The following is a 23148-nucleotide window of genomic DNA, read 5'->3' on the forward strand; positions in this document are numbered from 1 at the left end:
TACAATGTAATAATGAAAAAAAAAAACATAACACATTCTTCCCACCATCCTTCAGGGGGGGGGGGGAAAGCAGTGCACGATGGGAAAAAAGGCGCGCAAATGCAAACGTGCTCTGCATGCAACAAGGACGAGCAGCCCGTGTGGAGGAGAGTAAAAATCATTCAGCAACAAGAATAAAATAACCCTCCCCCATCACCACCAAACCCACCCACTCGGACCAAGAAAAGAGCTTTGTAGGAGAAGAAGGAAAAACAAGAAAACACAAGCTCCCTCGCCCTACACGCATACAGCCTCGGGACTTGCACACTCACACACACATACACATAGGGGTTGGTTGGTTCGACGAGTTTTAAATCAACAGCTTCTGGCGGATGGCAAAGCAGCGTTCGTATCGATGGATAGCTGTGAACCGATGGACCACACGGAAGTAGCAAAACGAGCAGAGAGCGTGTGAGAAAATGCGCGCTTTACGGTGCAGCGAGACCAACCAAGCGCAAGGATCTGCCCGGGTGGAAAGGCAAGTCGGCGGACTAAGCAGAGAAAAAAAAAACACGTAAAGAAAGCAAAAGAACCTGTGACAAGTGAGTGTAGCTTAAACACACACAGACACACACACATAGAGACACACAAGTCAACATGCAAAGAAAAAAAAAGCGCAAATCGCCGACAACAACAAAAGAAAAGGGAGAAGAAAATGAGAAAGCCCTAGAGAAGAGCGAAAGCAAGAAATGAGGGAAAAACGCGTTCATCCTTTTAGACACATACAACACATATACAGACGCTGGTGAATGTGGTGTTATGGCTTCTTTTTTTGCGTGTGTTTTGTTGGAAGTACAGAAAAGATGCCCGGCACACCGTGCACGCGAAGGAACCGCGAAGGGCATCGTGGGTGGCCAAAGCTAACAACACACCCAGTCGAAAGAAAGCAGCCGTAGCAGCAGGGAGTGCAACATACGAAAGAAAAGCGCCGCAAGAGCAGTGCCAACAAACAAGGGAAGGAGGGCGGCATAGAAGAAAAAGAAAAACACATCATACCCGGGTTAAGGACTTCGCAGCAGATCGGCAAAGGATTGAGGGTTGAGAGGATGGGGGATGGGGACCCCGTGGAACACATATCCTTCCACCTCCCCCCCTTGCCCATATTCTGTCAGACGAGCGCGCGCGGGTAATACGCGGGAGTTAGCTCGTACATGGAGATAGTGAAGCAGCAGTAAGCGAAAAGGAGTCATGGTGTACAGAAAGGAAGAAAAAAAACACACACACACACAAGCACCGCCAGTGCACAGAATGTAGCGACAACGTGGCCATGGACGAGCGAAAAGAAATGGGTAGTGTGGAAGGAAAGCAACAAGAGGAGCAAATAAAATGAACACAAAAAAATAAAGCATAGCCACACACCGAACGGAGAGAACCGTACATCCTCTAACCCGTGTTCCCTCCCCCCTCCCACACACGCTGCTTAAGGAGGAAGGGAAAAGGGAAGCTCGAGGGAAGCGGCCCCATCCCATCTGGCTCCGGCGGCCAGTCCAATACTGTGCATACGGCGGGTTCCTAGTGAACACAAAACAACGGCACATACACACACACACAAAAAAGAAAATACACGACCCAAGAGCCAAGGGGAAGACGGCGGTCGTACCACACACAGTCGTCCGCCTTTACTGGGTGGCTGCGAGCAAGAAGAAAATATATGTGTGTATATATAAAACTTATATTTTTCTCGCAGCATTTTTCTCGGTTTTGTTTGAGCAGCGGCGAGCACCTTCTTCTCCCCCCAAATGGCAGGAATAGAAGTAGTGTTATGAGCGTCAAGACGTTTGCTTCGTTCTGGTCGTCGTTGTCGTGGTCGTGGTAGTCGCCGTCGTTGTCGTACTGGTCGTGGCCGATGCTGCTGTTGCTGTTTCTGCCACTATTGCTGCCAGCTTCCGCCGATATGGACAGCATCGCGGTGACGCTGCGCGCTCCGTGGCCGTTTGGCAATTGTGTCAGAGCTCGATGTGCAAGGATGTGTGCGATCGGTCGTACCCGGTGATCGACAAACTACGCGCGCGTGCTCCACCATTTCCACCATCGCCAGTCGGTGCCTTAAGCTGTGGCTGAACAGAGACGCGTAACCTGAACCCGGCAACTTAACGTTCCTACTATACGCTCCTAAGCGAACCGTGTGATACTGCGAAGGTGAAGTGACTAACCCATGCACACACACACACATACACAAACACGCGGCCACTGATCCGCAGCAAGCGAAACCAACAGTTCCTAAGTGTTACCCAACAAGCCTTTATAGTTTATCAATCAACGCTACCCGTGCGCTCTTGTGACGGAAATAGTCTAATACACATATTCTGTGCTGTGCTCAGTTAATTCGGAAGCTAATCTGGGGCAGAAACCTTCGTTCAACATGCGGAAATAGAAATTGTGTCATACGCTGTGCCCTCCAGGTCACTAATATCCGTGCCGCAAATGAAACGCACTGGGATAGCCGAACTGCCGGAAGCTAAACTAACTTCCTGCAGAAGCAGGTCAGTAAAGTTTGCCAAAACTTTCAACGAGGAAAACTTCCTCGTCCATGTGGGAAAACGTGAGAGAACGGAGGGATGCAGCCGAAAGGATTACGCGAGCCCGACATTATTCTAATAGTTTTACTCTTTGCACGAGTAAATCGTAAGAAGTGACCGGAAAAAGCGAAAGTCCTTATCCTCCCCCCCATTTCTGTGGTCACTTTGAAGTGTGGTGAATGGTGGTGTGTTTATACAGTGGGGGCAAGGAGAAGCATCTTAAAGTGCAAACACAACAATCGTAGGCTGTTTGGTGAGTTAGTTCCTTGGTGAGCCAGTGGTGAATTGGTGAGTGTGAGAAGTGAGCGAGTGTTATTAAGTATTTTCACAAGGCGTGTGGAGTAGTGAGTAGAAGTGAGTTTAAGGAAGAAGAATAGAAAGAGAGAGAGAGAGAGAGAGAGAGAGAGAGAGAAAGAGAGATAGAGAGAGAGAGAGAGAGAGAGAGAGAAAGCGTGAGATTGTATTTATAGCTCAGAAATAAAGTGTGTGGGATCGACCCTATTCGATCTCCAACGTGAATAAATAATAGTTCCTACAAGTGAATCCAAGGCTCGCGCTAAATTTCTACACCGATGACGTCGTCAAAGCTGCGCATTAAAGACGATCTTTACAATCGTCTATCTCCCGTGCAAACCGATGAGATGCTGTACAAAGAAACCACCAAATCCAGAAGTAGCTATGGCTACGATCATCAAGATTCTTGCGAGCGTCCACTGCGCTACGCAGAAGAGTGTCCCACACAGACCAAATTTAGCACGAAACATTTAACCACCACCTCCTCCCACCTCCATCACGACGCCGACGACGATGATGGTGACGAGGATGACGACACCACGGACACGGAAATGCCACCCAAGTCGGCGTTCATACTGCGGGCCCAATTCTACCAGAACTTGTTTGCCGCCTCGGCCAATCTGCTCAAGAAGCAGCGGCCAACCAAGCGGCATCGTGTACCGGCGCCCGCCTCGGACGGTTTTGAAGCCGACGCGTCCGGCGACGACGCCGGAATCGACGAGAAGGCGGAAGATTTGTCCAGTCCACTCGAGACGGCACTCGCCGGTGTGGGCCAGCTTCAGAAGTGTTTGTTCCCAAGCGCGCCCGCTCCGCATGGACGGCAGGAAAGTAACGGTGGCAACGGGGCCGCTTCGGAAGTGGGGTGTGATGTTGACACGAGCGATGAAATGCTGGAGGTTAGTTGGAGGTTACTGTGGTTTCCGAAGACAATGATGCCAGTCGGCTGTAATTGCTCCACAATTGTTGATTTCCATTCAATGAATAAATGTTTCGTTTTTGGATCGTTTCTCCGTGATTTTTTTTTGTTACGTTTTATCGATAAGCGCGAAAAGCAAATTAAATCTGTCCATTGTGGAATTCATCTTGAATTCGTCACTCTCCCTGTTAAGCTCCATTATTATAATGAGCTTAACAGGCTTAAAAAAAACACTCGGGCCACACCGTAGCTTACATTTTGTGAGCAGCATGTGTGAATCCCATCATTCGCCAATTGATTCTCGGCATCCAATTTACCGCACACGCACACATTAAACATTGTTTTCATTCTCTTCCCACTCCGTCTTCAGAAACCATCGAACGCGTTCCCGTGGCTTTCGGAGGCAACGAACAACAACGACTACACGAAGGGCAACAACAACCACCACGGCACGCCGCCCCATCTGCATCATCCGCACCATCCGCACCACCATCATCACCACCATCACCATCCGCACCATTCCCATCATCTGACCCACTCGGCGGCGGCGGCGGCGGCAGCAGCAGCAGCGGCAGCGACATCCTCTGGCACTCAGTCCAGCGTAGGGCCGGCGTCTTCGAGCACCGGCAACTGTCGGCACCCGGAGGACACCAAGTGCCGGGCGCTGAACTGTGGTGGCGGTGGCCCACCGCAATCACCGTCCGCCGGTTCGAGCCTAGCGGCCAACGAGGGAGCCACTCCCGATTCCAGCAGCACGACGGCGACCGCCACGGCTATCCCGAACTTTAACCAGATGCCCGTGCCGGGTGGGGTGCAGGGCCAGAACCCGACCCAGGGCCTGGTGCACTGGATGAGCGCGGTGATGGCCGAGCACATGACGTCTAACCCGCACCACGATCCGGCCGCCGTCGGCATGCACTATATGTGGAATGGACCGGTGGAGGTGAGTCCCGGTTGTTTGGGCTTTAGTTTTTGTACCATTTCCTTTGCTGTTTACAGGGACAGGGCAACAGTTTAAAGCAAAAAGCATTGGCGTTTTCAATCAAGAATTCCAATTTCGTGGCTGGTGTTGAACTCCCATTTTCCCCGGCTGTTCCGAGAATCAGCCTAATAATGGACCGAGATTGTCTGGCTTTTCTCAGCAATATTGTCTTGTTGTCATCAATTGCCAACATCAGCGCAAAAGAAATATTTCTCGTGAACGCTTTCACCGCTTTTTCATAAGAAACAGACTTCTGCCCTCCTTCTTTGTTTCCCTCCACTTGCCCCGTTTCATCCACAAGCGTTACGATTCCCATATGCGCATGTGTTTGGCTTCGTATGCCATCGTCCGCATCCGTCTCTGGTAGAAGAAAGAATTTCCGAAGGTGCTAGAGAAAGTTACCTCAGCCATCACCTACAACAGGAAGGGAAAATCTGCCCACAAAAAAAGACGTTTCCCTTAAGAATCTCTCCCCCGCTGCTGTTGTAGAGCGTACTAGGTGAAAGCATTTCTCATCCCACAAGAAGGCTGGAATGTCCTTGTGATTCTCTTCCCTTTTTTTTTTGCTTCCAACCTCTATGAGATTCTACGAGACGGTTGATTACGATGGGCGAGAAAGCAGGCTCAGAGGATATGTAAGAAGGTAGCAAAAAGATGAAGCAGAGGCAGGACCAAACCAACCATACACACCAGCGTAACAAAGAATGTTATATGAAGTAGCAGCAGCAGCAGCAACAACAACAAAATGAAAACAAACACATTCATGCCATCGTCCTCTCGCCATTCTCTCTCTTTCTCCGTCCGTCCGTCCGCTTCTGCGAGGTTTCCTGGAGGGTGAATGTGATTTCAACTTTTGGAGCCTTTGCCAACCGACGGCTTCTTGGGGATGGTCAGGATTGTTGTGTTTTGCTTCTACATTTTTTGACCTTTACGTTTGCGGCTGTCGTTCTGGTTTGTGATTTTTCCTGTGTGTGTGGCCAGTTTATGGAATTAAATTTCATTTCAACCATTTCTCGTCGGTTTGTCGTTCGGATGCAAAATTGACCGTGAAATATTTTTTTATTTATTTTACATCGTTTGCGGATGATTTTCCTTTCCATGTAGTGCGGCTTTTTCACAGCGAAAATGTGTGCCATCGCTCAATGATAACGAAATTGGTGTGAAATTTACAATTCGTAAACATTGCCCACATTGCCCAGAACGAAACCGAACAAACTACCATGCACCTCCACCGCAACCAACGGCTTTCGATGGTACGAGCACTGCTCTCGAATTTCTAACCACGTTCACACCAATACAGGCGCAGTTTTTCTTGCTAGCGCACAAACACAAACACCGCTGCAGCATTCAACCAAGTGCGCACGCTAGTAATATGCAGGAGAAAATCGGGAAACACATCCGGAATTGCATCGGATTTAGTTCAATTCAACATTAGGACATTTTTTCGAGCTCTCTCCCTCTTTCTCTCTTTCTTTCTCTCTCTGTTTATCTCTCTATCTCCTTAGTTCTCTGTCTCTCGCACTCTTTTCGTCCTAATACTTCTATGTGTTTGTATTGATTTCCCCGCTTTTTTTTTCATCACCATGGTTGAATTGAAACCGTTCGATTTCGAAAAGAAAGCAGCCCAAGGGAACGCGAACGATTCCGTTTCATCTCGCGATCTGTTTCATTTTTCCTCTCGCTCTCGCGCAGAATGAAAAAAAATAAATGAAGAAAAAAAGGTATTTCAGTGGCGGGGAAAAATCCACCGTTTTCACTGTATCGTTCCTGAGGCATCGGTAAAAAGGAAAAACCACGAAATACTTAAAAAGAGAAGGAAAAAAACACGCTCACTTGCACACTGCCCCATACGCGTCACCAACACTAACCTGCCAACAAATGGACAGTTGTATAGGTGGCCTTTCGAGTCTTACCAGCAAGATACTTTTGCGCTAGGATTTACAGACATCCAACACACGCCGACAAGCTGGAGCGTTCTTTCGAGGGTCGGGTTGCACTGTGCAGTGTTTTGTGTTGTTAGGATATGTACAAACGATTCAACCATGCCAAGGGAAACATGTGTGAAATGGACACTTTTAAGTTAAGTAGTTATAATTTTAGAAGAATAGTTATTATTGATGCTTCTTAGCGATTTTTTACGGAGTGTCGAAATTGTCCAATAATAGCCCCTTCGGTCATTGTAATGTAGTTCGATTCTTATCCTTTTCATTTTCTCATAACAAGAACCGTTCCTTTTTCATCCATTTTAAACAGTGGTTTTCAACCTTTTCCCCCAAGTTTACTATAAGCGAAGAGAGTGTTATTAATCATGGCAAAAGAGTAAATTATTTTAAAAACATGTTATGTCAGTTATCAAACTGCATAAGTTTCAATGTAATAGTTTTAAATTATTAGCTGAAAACAAATTTGCACTCTTATAAACGCTTGTTTGAAAAAACCCTGACAGATGCGTTTAACAGATACGCAACAAACCGCCCATCGCTATCTCATGCGGAAACAGTCTCATGAATGATGTTGGCTGTCATCTAGCACCCGACACAGCCAAGCAAACGTGAGACAAAACCACGTGAGGCTTCGAACCATCGGCAGCCATCGCTAGCATACATTTTGAAACCCCTTACATGCTTCGGAACGGGCTGCAAACCTCCTGGAGCGACTTCAATTGCGTCTCCAATTACTACTACGACCATGTAGCGAGCGAGACGTACACCCGGAAGCTCCATACGAAAGATGACTATTTTTCATGCTCTCCGCCTTTTGTTCCAACCCGAACATGGCATGTGATTTGGCCACGGTGCCACGAACCAGGTGTATGTATCTGCCGGGTGCGCCGTATCATGCCTTATCCCTTATGCACCGTGAAGCCGGACAGTAGAGAGCCAAAGCGCCACGTTTTCGGAGGCTTTGATTTCAGAAATTTGCTCTCATCCAATGATTTATGGCCTGGTCGAAGCGTCGAGGATTCATTACATTTCGCTGGTCTATTTTTCAATTTTTGCTACCATACGTACACCCCTAGGACCCCGGTGTTTGCTTTTTGTTTTGCCTTTTTTCCCCCTTTCACCACCTCAGTAGGATCTGCGACCATCAATACTTGCTGGCCGCGTTGGATCCGCATCCGTTCGCGGGCGTTCGCGTGGTACCGGTTCGCGGCGTAACAAAGAGAAAGAAAAATAGACTCCCATTTTTCATGATTAAATTCAAATATTTGTAGTTAGCGAAGCGCTGAGACGCTGTTTACTAACCCCTCCTGGCTGGGTGGGATCATTTTCGGCGCGCTGAACGGTCCCGCGCAAATCGCGATTCTTTCCGGGCGGATTAATTTGTAGATGATGGGTTAGGTTGGCGGTCTAAGCTCGTTTTTTGTTTTAATTTTTTAGAGATAAAACTATTACAGTCGCTAGTTGTTCTATTGTATTCTTTTTTATTATGCTATGAAGTTCAAGAAATAAGAAGGACATTAAATAAATTGATACTTCTGTAATATAATCGAAACAGTGGACGGTCCTTTGGTACTGTCGTTAACACGATGCCCGTCATGGGTTCAATCCTGGAATGGACCGTACCCAAGGACTAGCAAGGAATAGCAAGTTGGCTCAACAACCGTTGTAGACCAAGGCCTACCTGTACCACTAATGGGCTTGGCTTACAGCAACTTATTTATTATCATAGCAGGATAATCAGTCCTACGTATGGGGGCACGGTCCATTCGGGACTTGAACCCATGGTCCATGTCCGCATAGGACGTTACGCCAAATAGAAAGAAGAATTGAAAGGGTACGTAAATTTTACGGACCAATCGGCATTCACTATAAGCTCTGATTCGACTCTGATAAGCTAGAATTCTTTAATGTCTATTTCAAACAAGCATAAATGTATACTTAAACATATCATAAAGATCTGCAGAAATTAAACCCAACTTTAATTTGCTTTTATTCATGTCAATGAACCATGATTAGTGTGTCATAAGTTCTCATTATTTGAAAGAGCCTTTTATGCAATTGTGCTGTGTTAATCATTGTCACTACACTGTCACTGCAACTGCAACTGTGGAATTGCATTCCACCTGCTCATGCTCCCTATGCCATGCCATGCTTGTTATTATCATCGCCACACAATTTTTATCATTATCCAAAACTTTTAGTCCGAAACTCGCTGACAGGCCGAGCTGGCCGGGGCGTGTATGGCGAAATGCAAAAAAAAAAATCTAATTAAAACTACGAATTTCAAACGAGTCTGGAGCAAACATCGTCCTGGACACGCGCTCTCTCTCTCCCTTTCTTCTCGCGTTAATTCCTCCTCAAAACACACGCTGATTGCGTTTCCCGCCGGGAGTTTCCACCCACCGTTCGCAAAAATGACGGCCGCGGTCGTTCCGGTTACAATCGCCATCCTAAACCCCAGTCACGGTTTTGTGTGGTTGTACGTGTACGCATCGCCATCGTTCGGTTCCGGCCGGAAAAGCGTAGCTGCGAAGTAAATCATTTAATGTACAGCGTACATCGGTCCAATGCTATTGCCCTGTACGCCTGCAAATGGGTTCCGTGACTACTGTCCAATGTTCCCTGTTGCTCCCATTACTTTCAGGGACAACCTTCAACGGCAAACATACAACACACACCCACACACATAGGCGTGTGTGTTACCCGCCGTCCAGGTCTCAATCCAACGATGATGACGATGATGATCGTTGCCTTTCTCACACAAACGCACACACACACAACGCCAAATTCGAACTACAGACACTGGCGTTTCGCTTCCATTTTCCAATTTTGCTTCGCTAGTATGGCCCACCGAACCAACAGCGTCCACCCTTCTTTGCCCACTGCCCCGTCACCCATCGGTGTGATCGTGCCTTGGTTTAGGTGAAAAATTGTGTCCGATGTATCGTATCCTGTCCGACGCACTTTCCGTGTCTGCCCGGGAGAAAGGTTTCAAAAACTAGAGAATGCTCGGAAAAATGGCGAGAAAGGATAAAAAAAAATGCTTCCACCATACCGAACCGAAACGGACAAACGCCCTCAGCAGCAGCAGCAGATCCTTTCTATCGTTACCATAGATTCATCAACACGTTTCAAACTTTCCCAGCTCCGCTTTGCCCCACTAAACCCCGTAGCCAGCGCGTTCCTGGTACGGGGAAGCTCTCCTTCTCTCGTTGCATCCTTGCTATCCTCACCCTTCCATATGGCCAACGCGTCGAAACCTCCGTCAAAGTGAAGCAATCAAAGCGGTGGCGAGAAAACGAGGAGACGAGAACACTGTTCGCCCTTCTGCCCTCGAGCCTTACTGGGCCGGAACACACTAGAAACCCCGAACGCTCCCCCCCCCCCCCGAACTCCCTACACCCCCCCCCCCTCGCACTACACGGGAGGAAACGGCGAGAGATGGGGCAATGTCGGGGAAGATCCTTTTGGCCACCTTCCAGTTCCGGGCCTGCTTTGGCCGGTTTAATTTTCACCCGCACAACACGGCTACCAAACGGGTAAGAGCGGCTCCCCAGGGCAGCACCCCGCAAGCACAGAGAGCGCATAAAAAAGCAGCACACACACACGCGCGCGCACGCCGGCACCGAGGCCGTCAGGGAAAACTGTGCGAAAACGGCCCGCGTTCGTTCCCGAACGCGCACCACGAAACGGAGGAAAAAAATTCAATTAAAAAATAACTTTGATATAAAAATTTTCCACCCTTGAGCTAATTTTTTCCAGTATTTTAAATAATTTTTCCACCCTCTTATGCTCGCCACGGTCCACCTTTTTGTCGCTTTCCCTTGCCCCCCGTCCGCTTCCATCCGCTTTTCGTCAACGCGTGGTAAAAATGCACGGGTTTTTTTCGCTATTTGAAGGGAACGGGCGAGTCGGTCCTTTGCCTTCATTTGCAAGGATTCTGTCCCCCGTTTCCCGAACCAAACCCCCGTTCCCCTACTTGGCGGGGGGGATCGCGGCAGGAACTTATCTTGGCCGCGCTTGGAAGGCTTTCTTCCGGTTTGTTTTCATTTTTTCTTTTCTTTTTTTTCGCTCGTTGTTTCGCGCCTCTCTTTCGCATGGAAAAATTACAGGGTTTTCCTTGAGTTCTCATAGTTGTGGAACATTTCCTGGACTCTGTCTTCTGGGAAGTGAACTTCATATGTTGGAAATTGGACTACATGGCACCCATTTTGAACAGGCTCCTTGAAAATTCCTACTGGATGTGTCCAACAAGGGTGCTATAGAGTCCAATTCCCATTACATTAAGTTAATTTCACGGAAGAAAGAGTCGAAAAAGTGTCCCACAGCAATGGGAAGTCCTGGAAAACCCTGTATTCCGCACTCCTCATCCGTCCATCCGCTTGCAAGTGGACATCATTTTACACAGCGCACCAAAACCCGCGGTTCAGTTTCACTCGTTCGGTGTTTGAGCTCTCTCGACACGCTTTTCTGCGAAGTGCCAGCCCAGTCCTGGCGTCCGTGAAGGGGTTTGGCGGGTGGGAATAATTTTAAACACGAACACTTATTTAGCGTGTGCAAATGTATGGAACCAAGTGTTAGCTGGAAACGGTCATCTTGATTGAATAATTGTGAGGCGGCCAGTGAAGCTCTACTTGCGTTGGCCAATTTTCTATGTTGTGAAGGGTTTTTGGAAACGATTGGATCCTATTATATGTTTTTAGAATTTAATAGCAATGCAAATCATTGTTTAAATAAAATATATCAATTTCGATAATTAAAGGTCTTGTTTTACACATTAGAACTGGAAAGATAACCACTTGATAACATCATTCAAACATCACGCAAAAGATCAGATCAAAGATCATAATATGAACAATTTTTCACATAACACCATTCCTTTTCTAGCATCTTTACCGTAAGCTAACTAACAAAACCCAATGCATTTTCTTGTCTCTTTTCCATTTGCTAACGCTTTCGGATTGTTTTCGGATTATCAACCGTGGCATACAAATGGGATCTACCAATCTCTGTATGCAAATCATATCTGTGCAATGCTTACAACGCACGTCTGCCTCCGCAATTCCCGCACGGTTGTTAATGTGCTGGACGCCAGCAATGTGGTCAGCACACCAAGGACATGGACACGTACAGTGGTTGGCCGGCACCGCGAAACCCAATGTCCATGAAGCAAGGATACGAGGTAGTGTGTGTGTGTGTGATGATGCATCGCATTTCTAGCTCAGACGATTGAGCCATACTTTTGTCGTTTTGTTTGATTGATTCAGTTATATTATTTATTATATTTATTATTTATTAATATTTAAAGAGCATGTTGCGAAGATGATTTTAATTTCCATTAATTTAGATATCTTTTTTTTTTGGTTTTATTGTACATTTATTCTATATTCATTCATTGCTTCCCCTTTTTTGATAGGCGAAAATGAATCCGGTCGATCATCACCACCATCACCACCATCACCATCACAACAACCTGCAGAAGGGTCACATGATCGACGATGGCCGGCTGCTGGACCACCACACGATGCAAACGGGCGCGGCCCAGATGAGCCAGCTGTACGGGGCTCGCGGTTCCTCCAGCAGCAGCTCGCCGGGGGGGGGCCTCGGCCATGCCGGTGGTGGACCGACCAATCCTGCCGCCGCACTGCTCGTCGTCCCGCAGCCCATCAACGCTACCAAGATCGGTGCAACCGGGCTGCCGAACGGAACGGGCCGAAAGTATCAGTGCAAAATGTGTCCGCAGGTAGGTAGCATTCCACATTCCTTTCAGCCATCCCTTGCATAATGAGCTACCTCGAGTACCTCGGAGTACGGTTTGATCCGCATTTTCGGGTGAGTGCTCAGTGCGTTCATAGGCGCGTCCAAACTTAAGCCTCGAACAGACGTCGTAGTGCCTACGGTAGGCTGTACGGGCCGGGCTGTAAATAATTAACACGCTTTCAACCGTCAGCTTGAACACAGGCCTGTAGAACGCTAATTAAAAGCGACCCGGTTAGTGTTAGGTCTGAGGCAAACATACATACGTCTCTTCCGGTGTACGGAAGCGTCCGACGGGTCCGACGACGCTGTCGACGTGCACCGAAGAGCATGTACTTTAGATGTGTTTAAATAATTATGACGCTCTTACCGAAGAGATTTGCCGGACAGCCGCTGATGTAATCTTATAATCTACTTCTGTTTCGTGGCGTTACATTAGCTGGCTTTCTCTTATTGAGCGTTCTGATATTAAAAAAGAATTTTCAATTATTCAATCGTGTGTATTGGTAATGAAATGGAGCAACATACGTTCGACTAGCCTCAGAATATTCAAAGCTTTACCCGCGATACCAGTACAAACCCGCTGTTTAGCTTCGGAAAAGCCTTCATCACACCGTTTTGGGTGTATTTTTAGACTTGCCAGGGAACATAGTCTCTCCTCTTTTTTTTCGGCCTATCCTCTTTCTTTGCCTATAAAATGAAACGGTCCTTCAATTTCTGCACTCGACGCCCGCCAACAGCCCCAGCCGAGCAGCCGAGACAAGCAGGAATAGGAAAAAATGAGAAGAAACTCATTATCAACTAATTACAAACACTCAATCAAGCTAATGAAAGGAAACGAAATATGGAGTCCACTCGGCAACATCTTACTTACACTCCTTAAACCCTGGACCGTTTAGCGCAGGCTTCTCCAAGCCAGCGTTGACCGAAGGTCGATTCAAAGCCCATCCCGCTTCCCGTTTCCTTCCCCCTTCCCGTACTACCCTCGTCCGGCCCTCGATCGGTCGTCCAGCCAGTTCGCTTTCAATTTCACCACTTTTTCACGGGGGTTTGTGAGTGTGTGTGTGTTTTTCTTTTCTTTGTTTTCCTTCCTTGGGTTGATTTTCGGTGCCTTCGTACTTTTCGTACCACCCACCCACGTGGAATTGTTTTCAAGATCTTTTGCCCGTGGAGTTGCTTACATTCTTTGTTCGTCGGGATAGGTTTGGGGTCGTCATTTTTTTTGTTTTGTTTTTAGCTCCAACAAAAAGGAACCCTTCTCCGTTCGATGCAGCCAAGGTGATGGAATACTTTTCTGCAAGAACAAAGAGTGTACTATTACAACGCGCTTTCGAGCGGCAGCGGGGAGCCGGCGTTTCATTGAAAAATGAAGCGAAAGCGGTCTTTGTGGGAGCAAAACCCTTGATTGGGGGGGGGAGCCTTTTTAACTTCTTGCTGTCCGTTGCGTTAGAAAAATCAACTTTTCCCAAACGCTTCAAACGAACAAAACCGAACAATTTTGTGCATGTTCGTGTTGTTCGTCCTTCGTTTTCTTTTGTGTTTGTTTGACAGAAGAGTGTTGAAAAATTACTTGCCCGAAATTGAATCAGGTTTTTTGCTTTCTCTTCAAAACGATTTCTTTTGCAATTTTTATTCCGTTGCCAGCAATCGTTAATTGTTGTACTAAATTTGAATAGTTTTGTGCGTAAAATTGCACTACAAATACATACTCAATTAGCAAATAAATGAAGCTTTGTCCCTTGAGATAGCACGGCAAAGGTTCGAATACCTGCCGCTTGTTCTCTGGAGTAAAAATCATTTATGGCACACTTTCCCACGATTTGTTCGTTTTCGACACGTTCGTGCGTCACTTGCGCGCCATTTTTTGAAGGAAAAGTTTCCAATCCACCACACTCAGCTGCCAAACCCTTGAGAAGGGGGGACACAATATTGAAATCGGTAGCAAAGTGTCCAGCAGCAAAGGCGGTGAGTGGCGACAACAACTTCCCTAACGACAGCCGGAAGTTGGTGTCCGGTTGAAAGTGATGTTTCAGCACAAAGCGCAAAGCGGGAAAGGTGGTAGTGCGACACAACAAAAAGAAGAAAAAAAGATTCCTAGAACTGAATCAATTGTTTCGTGCCCGGGAAAAGGCTACGATTCGGGGCAGCAGTGCACACATAGGAAAAAACCCCTCTTGGAGCGAAAACTTTCCCCTTTTCATTAGGTGACGAGACTCTTTCGCCCTTAATGTGTGTGTGAGTGTATGTGTGTAAGTTCATCCACAGTTTTGTTTCAAATTGCAAGGACAGAACAAGGTTTTTTGTCCCCTTTAATAGGACAAGTCAGCACATGTGAAGCGTTTCATGAAGACTTTAAATAAACAGAGGGCAAGTAAAAAAAAACGCCACGTTAAACCAACACCTGATCGACTAACAACCTGCTAAACAAGCTAACTCCGCCACCTAACCCTGCCAAAAGCGGACAGCGAAATTTATAATTCATTCAATTCATTTTGCCCCGGCTGCATTCGCGCGATTCGTTGCCGGAGGTTTACTACTTTTTCGCGGAAAAACGAGAGCGGGAGCAAGAGAGAAAAGAGTGTTATGTAAAAATCGTTCTACTGATGCATGTACGTGTAAGGACGGTAAGTCGATGCAGCCAAAACAATTGTCAAAAATTCATTTCATCAGCAGGAGAAAACGGGTGGAGAAAACGGAGCGGGAGCAAAGCGCTAAATTGAGACGGGGCAAAACCGCAAATGCCCGGGATGGAAACAGCGCTGGGATACATTTTTCCACAGCGTTTTCCATCGTCACTTTATGTGGTGGAAATGCCCTTGCCAACCAATCCCTCCCCTTGCTACACCTTTTCGACAAGCGCAACGGAATCTGCCGCTGGCTGATGAGGTCCTGTCGCTTTCCTTCTACCCCTTGCTTTCGAGACTCATCGCTTAGACAGGGGCAAATGGAGAAAAAAAGCTTGCAAACAAAAAGCAAAGTAGAAAAAAAACGCCGCTCTGTATCGAACTCTTTTCCGTTTTCCCTCTTCGGGGGCCGTTGATGTTGCCGTTGCGCGGGAACACTTTCCACGAGCTAGAAAGAGCTGAAATTTCCACCTCGAAACGTCCCGTGCACGATGTCCGCGGTCCTGCTGGCGTGGAATGGGAAGAAACGTTGGCAGAGGAGGTGATGCACAAATTTGGGAAACTTCTACCAATTTTTCTGCTTCGTGTTGTGCGTGTGTGTGTGTGTGAGCGCTCCCTTTTCCCTGCCTTCCCATCGTTCAGCTTACCGAACGGTTTCGGTACCGCGTACGCCACTGGCTCTATCATTTAATCAACTGCCCCGTCCTGTACCATCCCTCTGCCGAAACTTTCCATACGCACATACGTATGCACGTATGGAAATTCGTCTCCGGCGTCCAGCTCGACCGGAATGGGTATGCGATGATGAGACGATACGCTCGTTTGACGCACTCGAGCGAACGCACATAGACGCAGGCGAGACGGTGCGTATGGTCCGGTCTCCAACCGCCCCAAAACGGCGAGTGCGTTGGGTACAAATTTGAAATTGCATTTTTTTCTCCCCCAGCATGCTATTGCACACATTTTCCGCACGCCTCCTTGTGCTTTCTCCTTGTGCGTTTGCTGTTTGTGTGCCCAGGGAATGTGGCCGTTTTTGCGTTGCTTTGTTTGACGAACTGGGTTTCGATTGGAACTGCTTCGGGGCAGAATTTCTAGAAAACGGATAAATATCGGCAGCTTGTCTTTTGTGCTGGAACGCATGATTGCACCGCCGTGTGTCTGTATGCTGCTACTATGCTTCGGATTCGGATTTAGCTTGCATCTAATTTTTACCGGGATTTGGGTTTCTTTTTGGCTTTTTATGCAGTTTTCTAGAAAGATCAAGCCGACTAAGGGCCTCCAGCTAAGGGGCCTAATTTTGGAACACGATCGATTGAAGAAATAGATTGCACCTCGGCTTTTTCGAAGGATTTGCGTGTTTTTTCTGCTATGAAACTATTTCAACTCTTTTAAAAACTGTTTGGTATCCCTTTTAAAACAAAACAAGAGAGTATTTTTTGAAGATAGTTGAAAAAAGTGCTTATTACATTATGTGTAATGACATTATTGTCATCCATTTTGAAGGTAAATAACCAAAAAAAACACTTTCATGTTACATTCGATTCCGAGCTGGATATTATTTCCATCTAAAACAGATATTATTTCCCTATTAGGAACTATCTCGGCAGCAGGACAAAATCTGCTATTGGTTTATTAGGTTTTATTAGTAAATTAGTAAATTAGTAAATTAGTTAAGTGAAGTTTGTACTCCACTCTGTTTACCACATCATATCAGAGAAGTATGCTTGTACGTTTACATAAACATAATTTATTTAAATCAACTTTTTATATTTTGTCACACATTTGGTTAACCTTGGGATATTATGTTGTTCTTATGAACTGTTAAACAGTTAAAAATTGATAGAAAAGTTTCCAAATTATTGCACTCACTTCAAACCCCGGCTCAATTGCTTAACAACACATACAACCCACCGAATGTGTGCAACAGAAACACGATGTTTCCCCGTCCCAAATCGTGCTAGTGTGCTGTTTTGTCTAGGCAGCGAGCTAGTGTAGTAAATGGCGAAATAACTACCCCCTCCCAATCACAACCCCCACGGAGCAAAACACACATATGCAGCCGGCAATCAATAAGCGCAACATGCACGCGGCAAACGCATCCATCGGCACGCACCGCCATGCGTCGTTTTCGTGCGTCAAACCGAAGCCACATAGAAGCGGACCCGTTTTCCGCAACCCATTTCCCTTCCCATGGCGGACCAGGCCATGACACCCACGGAAGGGAAGCCTGTGTAGAGTCGTGGAAAAAAAGAAACCCAACCGAAAGGCGAACCGCGCCAGAATTATCTGTGTTGGTGCAGGTTCGGAGGTGCTGGTACAACCGAGTGCCGCTTTCTTTTGCTCGCTTTGCCTTATCCTTTTGGAGCGAAAATAAAAATTCGCTTTCCCACCCTGCCGCGCGCGTGTGTGTGTGAGTTACGGATTGTGTACGAGTGTGTGTGTGTGTGTGTGCATGTATTTTTATTTTCTTCCCGCCCGGCACAGAGCGAGGCAGGTTTAGAGCGTCAGCTTTGGAGATCCTTTTCTCGCCCCCAAAACAACAATGCGTCCCTGTGTCGGGCGAGAAAAGAGGAGCAAAATAACCCCTTTTTTTAAACAAGACTTGGAAAAAAGTAGCACCACACTCAACACACACACAGACACAGTTAGAGCACGTATCCCGCTATTCGCTCCATTCGGAAAAAGAAACATCCCCGAATGCTCCATGGTGCGCGCGCGAAACAAGGTGCTGCTGACCAGCATCGCTAGCCTATGTATACGCTAATGTTCTTTTTATTCCATTGTGGCGCAATCGGGCACACGGCACACACCGGGCTGAAACGCATCCTCTTTCGCGGTAGCAGCAACCAGCCCCGCCAGCCCCGTCACCCAGCGGGAAGCTGGTATCATCTTGTTCGTGCCGTTCGTTTGCGGAAAAGCGGACAACGTTCGGGGCCGGTCGCGATGCCGAAGCGGCAAGGAAAAGTGAAAAAAGAAACCACGTTTCCACGGGGCCGGTGCGTTGCGAGGGACGCCAAGGGGAGGGGATAATTCAAATTTGACTGCGTAACTCACCCTCCTTCACACACACACACTCGCGCGCACGGTCAGCGAGAAAAAATCCACGCAAAAGTTGGGGAAAAAATGCGCCTCCATCACGCTTACTCGTACGGCCTCGTGCTAGCCTGCACCTGAGAGCAACAAAGAGAGAGATAGAGGCGAAACCGAACCGAAGAAGGATCTATTTTTTCCTCCGCTTGGTTTGCGCGCGTGTTTGGGTGGCCGTAGGTAGCTTTTTTTTTATTTCTTCCGCGTGTCCTTTTGGTCGTTTCTTGCCAGACACAAACACACACACACACACAAACACGGACAGGCTCTGGTATTGGTGGACCGTCGTTGGTCCGCCGTTCGGGTGGCCTTGTGCGATAGGGCACCCACCAACATTGCACGTCTGCCTCACTGCACCCCCCAGTTCCTGCGCTGAGTGCTGGACAAGCACGACGAGTCGCGTTGGACGTGTTGGTTGCCCCTTTCGTACCACAGACAGACGACGCAACCCGACCCGGACACCGGATGCAACAACACATGCAAAAATCTCGGATTTTTTCTCCGTGCTCTTGCGCGCGGCACATCCTCGCTGTACAGGATTTTTGTTTTCTGCCGAATGCCCTGTGTGCGAAAAACCCACCCAGCCACCCACCTGCCGGGAGATGTAGCAGCCCGCTCGCCTGCTCTTCTGTACCTTTCTGGCTACTCTAGGTCGTTTAGTTCCTTTTTTAATTCTCTCCACTCTACTCATTTCGTGTGCTTCGTCTTCTGGCTACTTCTTTTTTTTTAATCTGCACTCATTTACGGTTTGGTGAAAAATCGGACGCCCCGTTCTGCCGGAGAAACGGTATTGCAATCGAGTTTTCTTGTTTAATAATAAACTCTGATGTTTTGTGTTTAATTTTTGTTACGGTTAAAATATTTTTTTCCGTTTTATTTAATGTCCCATTTATGTTTCTACAACTTTAGTAGATTCAAACAAACTTTTCTGACATTTTTTGATGTTTTTTCTTTGTGTTTTGTTTTTTTGTGTTTGCTGTTATCTGAACAAATTGCTATAATTTACATCAAGCTTTGAGTTCTTTATGTTTATGTTTGATACTCTTTCCTTTTATTTATCCTCTGCTGTTTTGTTTAACCACATTTCTGTTATTTATCGACTTTTGTTCTGTTTTATCTAAATTTTTTTTATTCAACCATCGTTGTTTAAGTTTATATACTTTCTTATTTCTGTTTGTGTTGATACATTTGGTCATTTTCTTTTGCGATTTATGTATTTCTATGTTATTTGTGTATTTTTTTTAGTTTATTTTTCTAAAATTCTATTCATGTTTTATCTGAATTGGATTGGTTTGTACAATCAAAAGTTTCATCAAAAGCAATTTTTCTCTCTTATTAATACATTTTTTTGCTTTGGCGAAGGATCGTGTTTGGTGAAACACTGAAACTGCAAAAATTGATCACATGTTAATTGATCACAATAATTCCTTTAGTACAATATTAAAACTCCCTTTGCTGCAACATATCGCGTTTGTCAGGTAATGCTCACACCGCTAGGGGCTTTTGGCCGTTGCTGCCCAGCTTCGAGTGCCATTTTCTTCGGTCGTTTTACCCCCCTTGCCATCCTCCACTATCCCTTTACAAAACAACCGTTTGCCAGACCAACCCTTCGCGCCGCACTCGACGTAAATGCGTTCGCTGCCATCGAGCGCACGATCGTCGTGTCATCGTCTCGTCGGGTGGGTCTGGTCAGCGCAAGGGTTTCCCGTCGGAGGGTTTGAAAAATTTGCACACGATTTTTTCCTCCCCATCACTGCCATTCCTACCCCCATCCTAGAGTGACACACACGCACAACTCACCGTTCCGCTCTCGCTCAGTTTCTTTCACGCTCGGTCTCTCCTTCGCTCTCTGTCTCACACTGGCACACACACACACCGACACTTCCCAGCTGCCTGCACTTTGGGTTCGCCGTAAGCCACCCAATCGTATCTTCATCAGGTCTACCTTTCGTTACCACCGCTCCTCGAGGCCCCAACTCGGGACCGGGGAGCAACATCCTTTCCTTCTTCCCTGTTTTCCCATGCAAATGATACACTCCCAAACCTCCCCTCCTTCCCTCCTTCTGCAAATCGGTGGAAAACCACGGCAGCATCACAACCCGACGGTTCGGCCAGTTTCGGCCTCGGCTGCTCCTCGGGCAGGCCTGCAAAAGCGGCGTCCGGCCAGCCAGCGCCACCGCCGCCGCCGTCGCAAGGGGTGTGGGTACGCGCGTACCGAACCGCGCGCGCGTTCAAATGAGACGAAAACGAAGACGATCCCCCGTGCCGTTGCACACGGAAACAAGGCGGCGAGGGCGGCGCGAGGGCGCAGCCATGGAATCCTGGGCCACGCTCAGCCGCTCAACGCTCACGGCAGACGCCACAGCCGCCACACGGCAGCAGGGAGCAGCATTTTTTCGGTGGAGCAAAAAAATCAGTCGAGTTTTTACATTCTAATGAGTAACAGCACATAAAAATTGCGCTCTGCCCGCACGGACGACTGTCGCACGCGGACCGACCGACGGTTCGCGTACCATCGCAGGGAAATCTTTCAAAAAAGCGGAAACAAAGCGACTCGGAAACCGGAACGCGAGCGTTTAGTGAAGGCGCGTGTTGTGTTGTGTGCGTGTGTTTTTCTCGCGACACCGATTTGTTTTGTGCGAACAGTGGGAATTGCAAATTGTCCGGCCGCTTATCTTGAAGGTGAACCATAAGTAAGCAAAAATAGCCGACTGAAAAGGGACATTTATAAGCCAAAACTAGCCCAAACGCACACCGCGGTTCATGGTGTCATCACACACTCGAGCACAAGGACTGTTGTTCACGACACCTTCACAGGATAAATGATCGCGTTGAGCTACGCGCGGCCACGGTTTGACGGCGAGTGCTGCGACCATGCAGCCAAGCTGCCGATCGTGAATCGAATGCCGATTGCGCGCCTTTCCGCGCGTGTAATTGTGACAACAAGAGGCAGCAGCAGCAGCAGCAAAAAAAACAAACAGACCACTTGCCTGCCTCGTCCTGCCCACGAGAGTGATTTTGTTATCGAAAGAAAAAGTGGAAATGCAATGTAGATATAAAAAAAAACGCAGCAGCAAATCGTGAACAAGAAATGGACCTGCTCTGCCGCCTCCAGTCCACGACCTTGCGAAGAGTTGCGCGGGGCAAAAAGAGTCGCGTCTCGGGGCCTGGTGACGACAAAAACACATCCGCAAAAACATACGGCCGGATCGGTATAGCTCGCACCGGTGGTCGGCGGTGGAAGCAAAAGCGGCGCTGTTGGTAAATGGGCAAAAACGTTTAAAGCGCGAGAGAATAGCAATCGCAGTCGTCCTGCGAATGCCACCAAGAAAAACGTCATCGCGCGGGTGGAAATCGCTGTGCTGTGTGAGGGGAGGATGCACAAAAAAAAAAGAAAATATGTATATAGAAAAAAAAGTCCACCGAAAATCCAAACAAACATTGAACACACACACACATACAGCGTACAAAACACACCGGGGCAAAAAGTGAAATGTCATGGCTGGAAAAAAAGCGACAAACAAACGAACGAACGAACAACAACAACCACAAAAAAGGCAGCACGCGAATGCAAACGGAATAGAATAGCATGATAGAAAAGTGGATTTTCCGCCGAACTAATGGTTGGGGTCGCGACCGAAGACAGCAGATCTGGTCGCGATCGCGACTCGCACGCGGCGGCTACTCATTCAACCGTTCCCTTCGGCCGAGCCGGAGGGAATGGTTGAGTGGCTCTCCCGTTGGCGTTCGATCGGAAGCCAACTTAGCGCCGTAGGACAAAGGATCTTTCTTAGCAGATCGATTGGAGGCATCTAATTCTCAAAGTGCCTTTTGCGATGAGTGTTGTGAAAGTGTGTGTGTGCTAATTGTGTGATTGAGAATGAAATTTTGTGCTCGATTGCCTTTGTTTTATTGCGTGAAATGGTGATGTGACAAAGAGCAACAGTGCGTGTGAGTGGTGTTAAAACGACTTCAGATTCAAACCTGATCCAAAGAGTCCAACAATGTCCTTGCGATGCTATACTCTCTACTTGAATTATGTGAAAGGAATCCAGAAATTTTCATTATTTATTCTCAAAAGTTATCATTTTGAAAGTCAGTACAGAAGCATAGCTAATGCATCCAAAGTAGTATTTAACTCAGAATTTACATATTTGAAATCGCTTAGATGCTCTAGTTCCTAAGTGTTACGTTTTGCTAGTTGCTGGAAAACATTGCTACCGACGGGAGTTTCATTTTAATTGTAGCAAAAGGCTTTTAACATCTTGAAATGATAGGAAAGGGATTGTTTGCAAAAAGTTATGAGTTCAATTCGGAGGTATTGATTGTTTGCAGTGTTTTGTGTACGTTTTTATTTGGTTTTAAACCTCGGTTATTGATCATATGTCATATGTCTCTGTACAATCACTTATCATATGTCCCTGCACAATTCTTTGCACGTTTCTATATAGCTTCCTCCAATAGTGACAACGAACAGTAGGTGAAAGATTCAAACAGAATAACTGCAACATCTATGTGCATCATTTGCCCAATTAAAAAGTGTGTGTAAGAAACAGAACCGTGTGGTTCGTGCATCATTCGTTTGCAAGTGAACGTGGTTGAGAGTGTCTCTTCGCTAGACTCCATCCCTGACCGGCAAGCTGGAGGGACGTGTCGTCGAGTACGCCCGCCCGGGAGGTGGCCTGGACTATCACAATTCGCCGCTGATCGGTGAAATAGCGGCGGGCGGTGATTACAGCCAATTTCATCGCTCGATCGATCAGCTTCGATCGCTCAACGAAAGAGGCATCCTCGCGTCGGCACCGAACACCCAGCTCACGGTTACCTTCACACCGATCCAGAACAATGGCAACAATCCGGCTGTGTTGGGCTACAATCATCAACAGCAGCAGCAGCAGCAACAGCACCCACTCCCAACAGTGCAACAGCAGCTGCCACATCAGCAACACACGCAGCTTCCGCAACACCATCTGCAGCAGCAACAGAA

The 23148-nt window shown here is 47.2% G+C and overlaps 1 protein-coding gene across 3 annotated transcripts in view; it reads left to right on the forward strand.

The window, feature by feature from the left end:
* Nucleotides 1–23148, forward strand: part of LOC120895175 (zinc finger protein rotund) — a 49447-nt gene that overhangs the window by 21532 nt on the left and 4767 nt on the right. The window contains exons 1-4 of one of the 3 annotated variants that reach the window (XM_040298283.1): nt 949–3748; nt 4139–4711; nt 11789–11875; nt 12110–12436. In XM_040298283.1, the coding sequence (XP_040154217.1) occupies nt 3131–3748; nt 4139–4711; nt 11789–11875; nt 12110–12436 (1605 nt within the window). In that variant the 5' untranslated portion in view covers nt 949–3130. Of the gene's footprint in view, nt 1–948; nt 3749–4138; nt 4712–11788; nt 11876–12109; nt 12437–23148 lie in introns of those variants that run through there. The other 2 variants (XM_040298285.1, XM_040298284.1) reach the window with 2 other exon arrangements.

The sequence above is a fragment of the Anopheles arabiensis genome, chromosome 2 (genome assembly GCF_016920715.1).
Source record: "Anopheles arabiensis isolate DONGOLA chromosome 2, AaraD3, whole genome shotgun sequence".
Lineage (NCBI taxonomy): Eukaryota > Metazoa > Arthropoda > Insecta > Diptera > Culicidae > Anopheles > Anopheles arabiensis.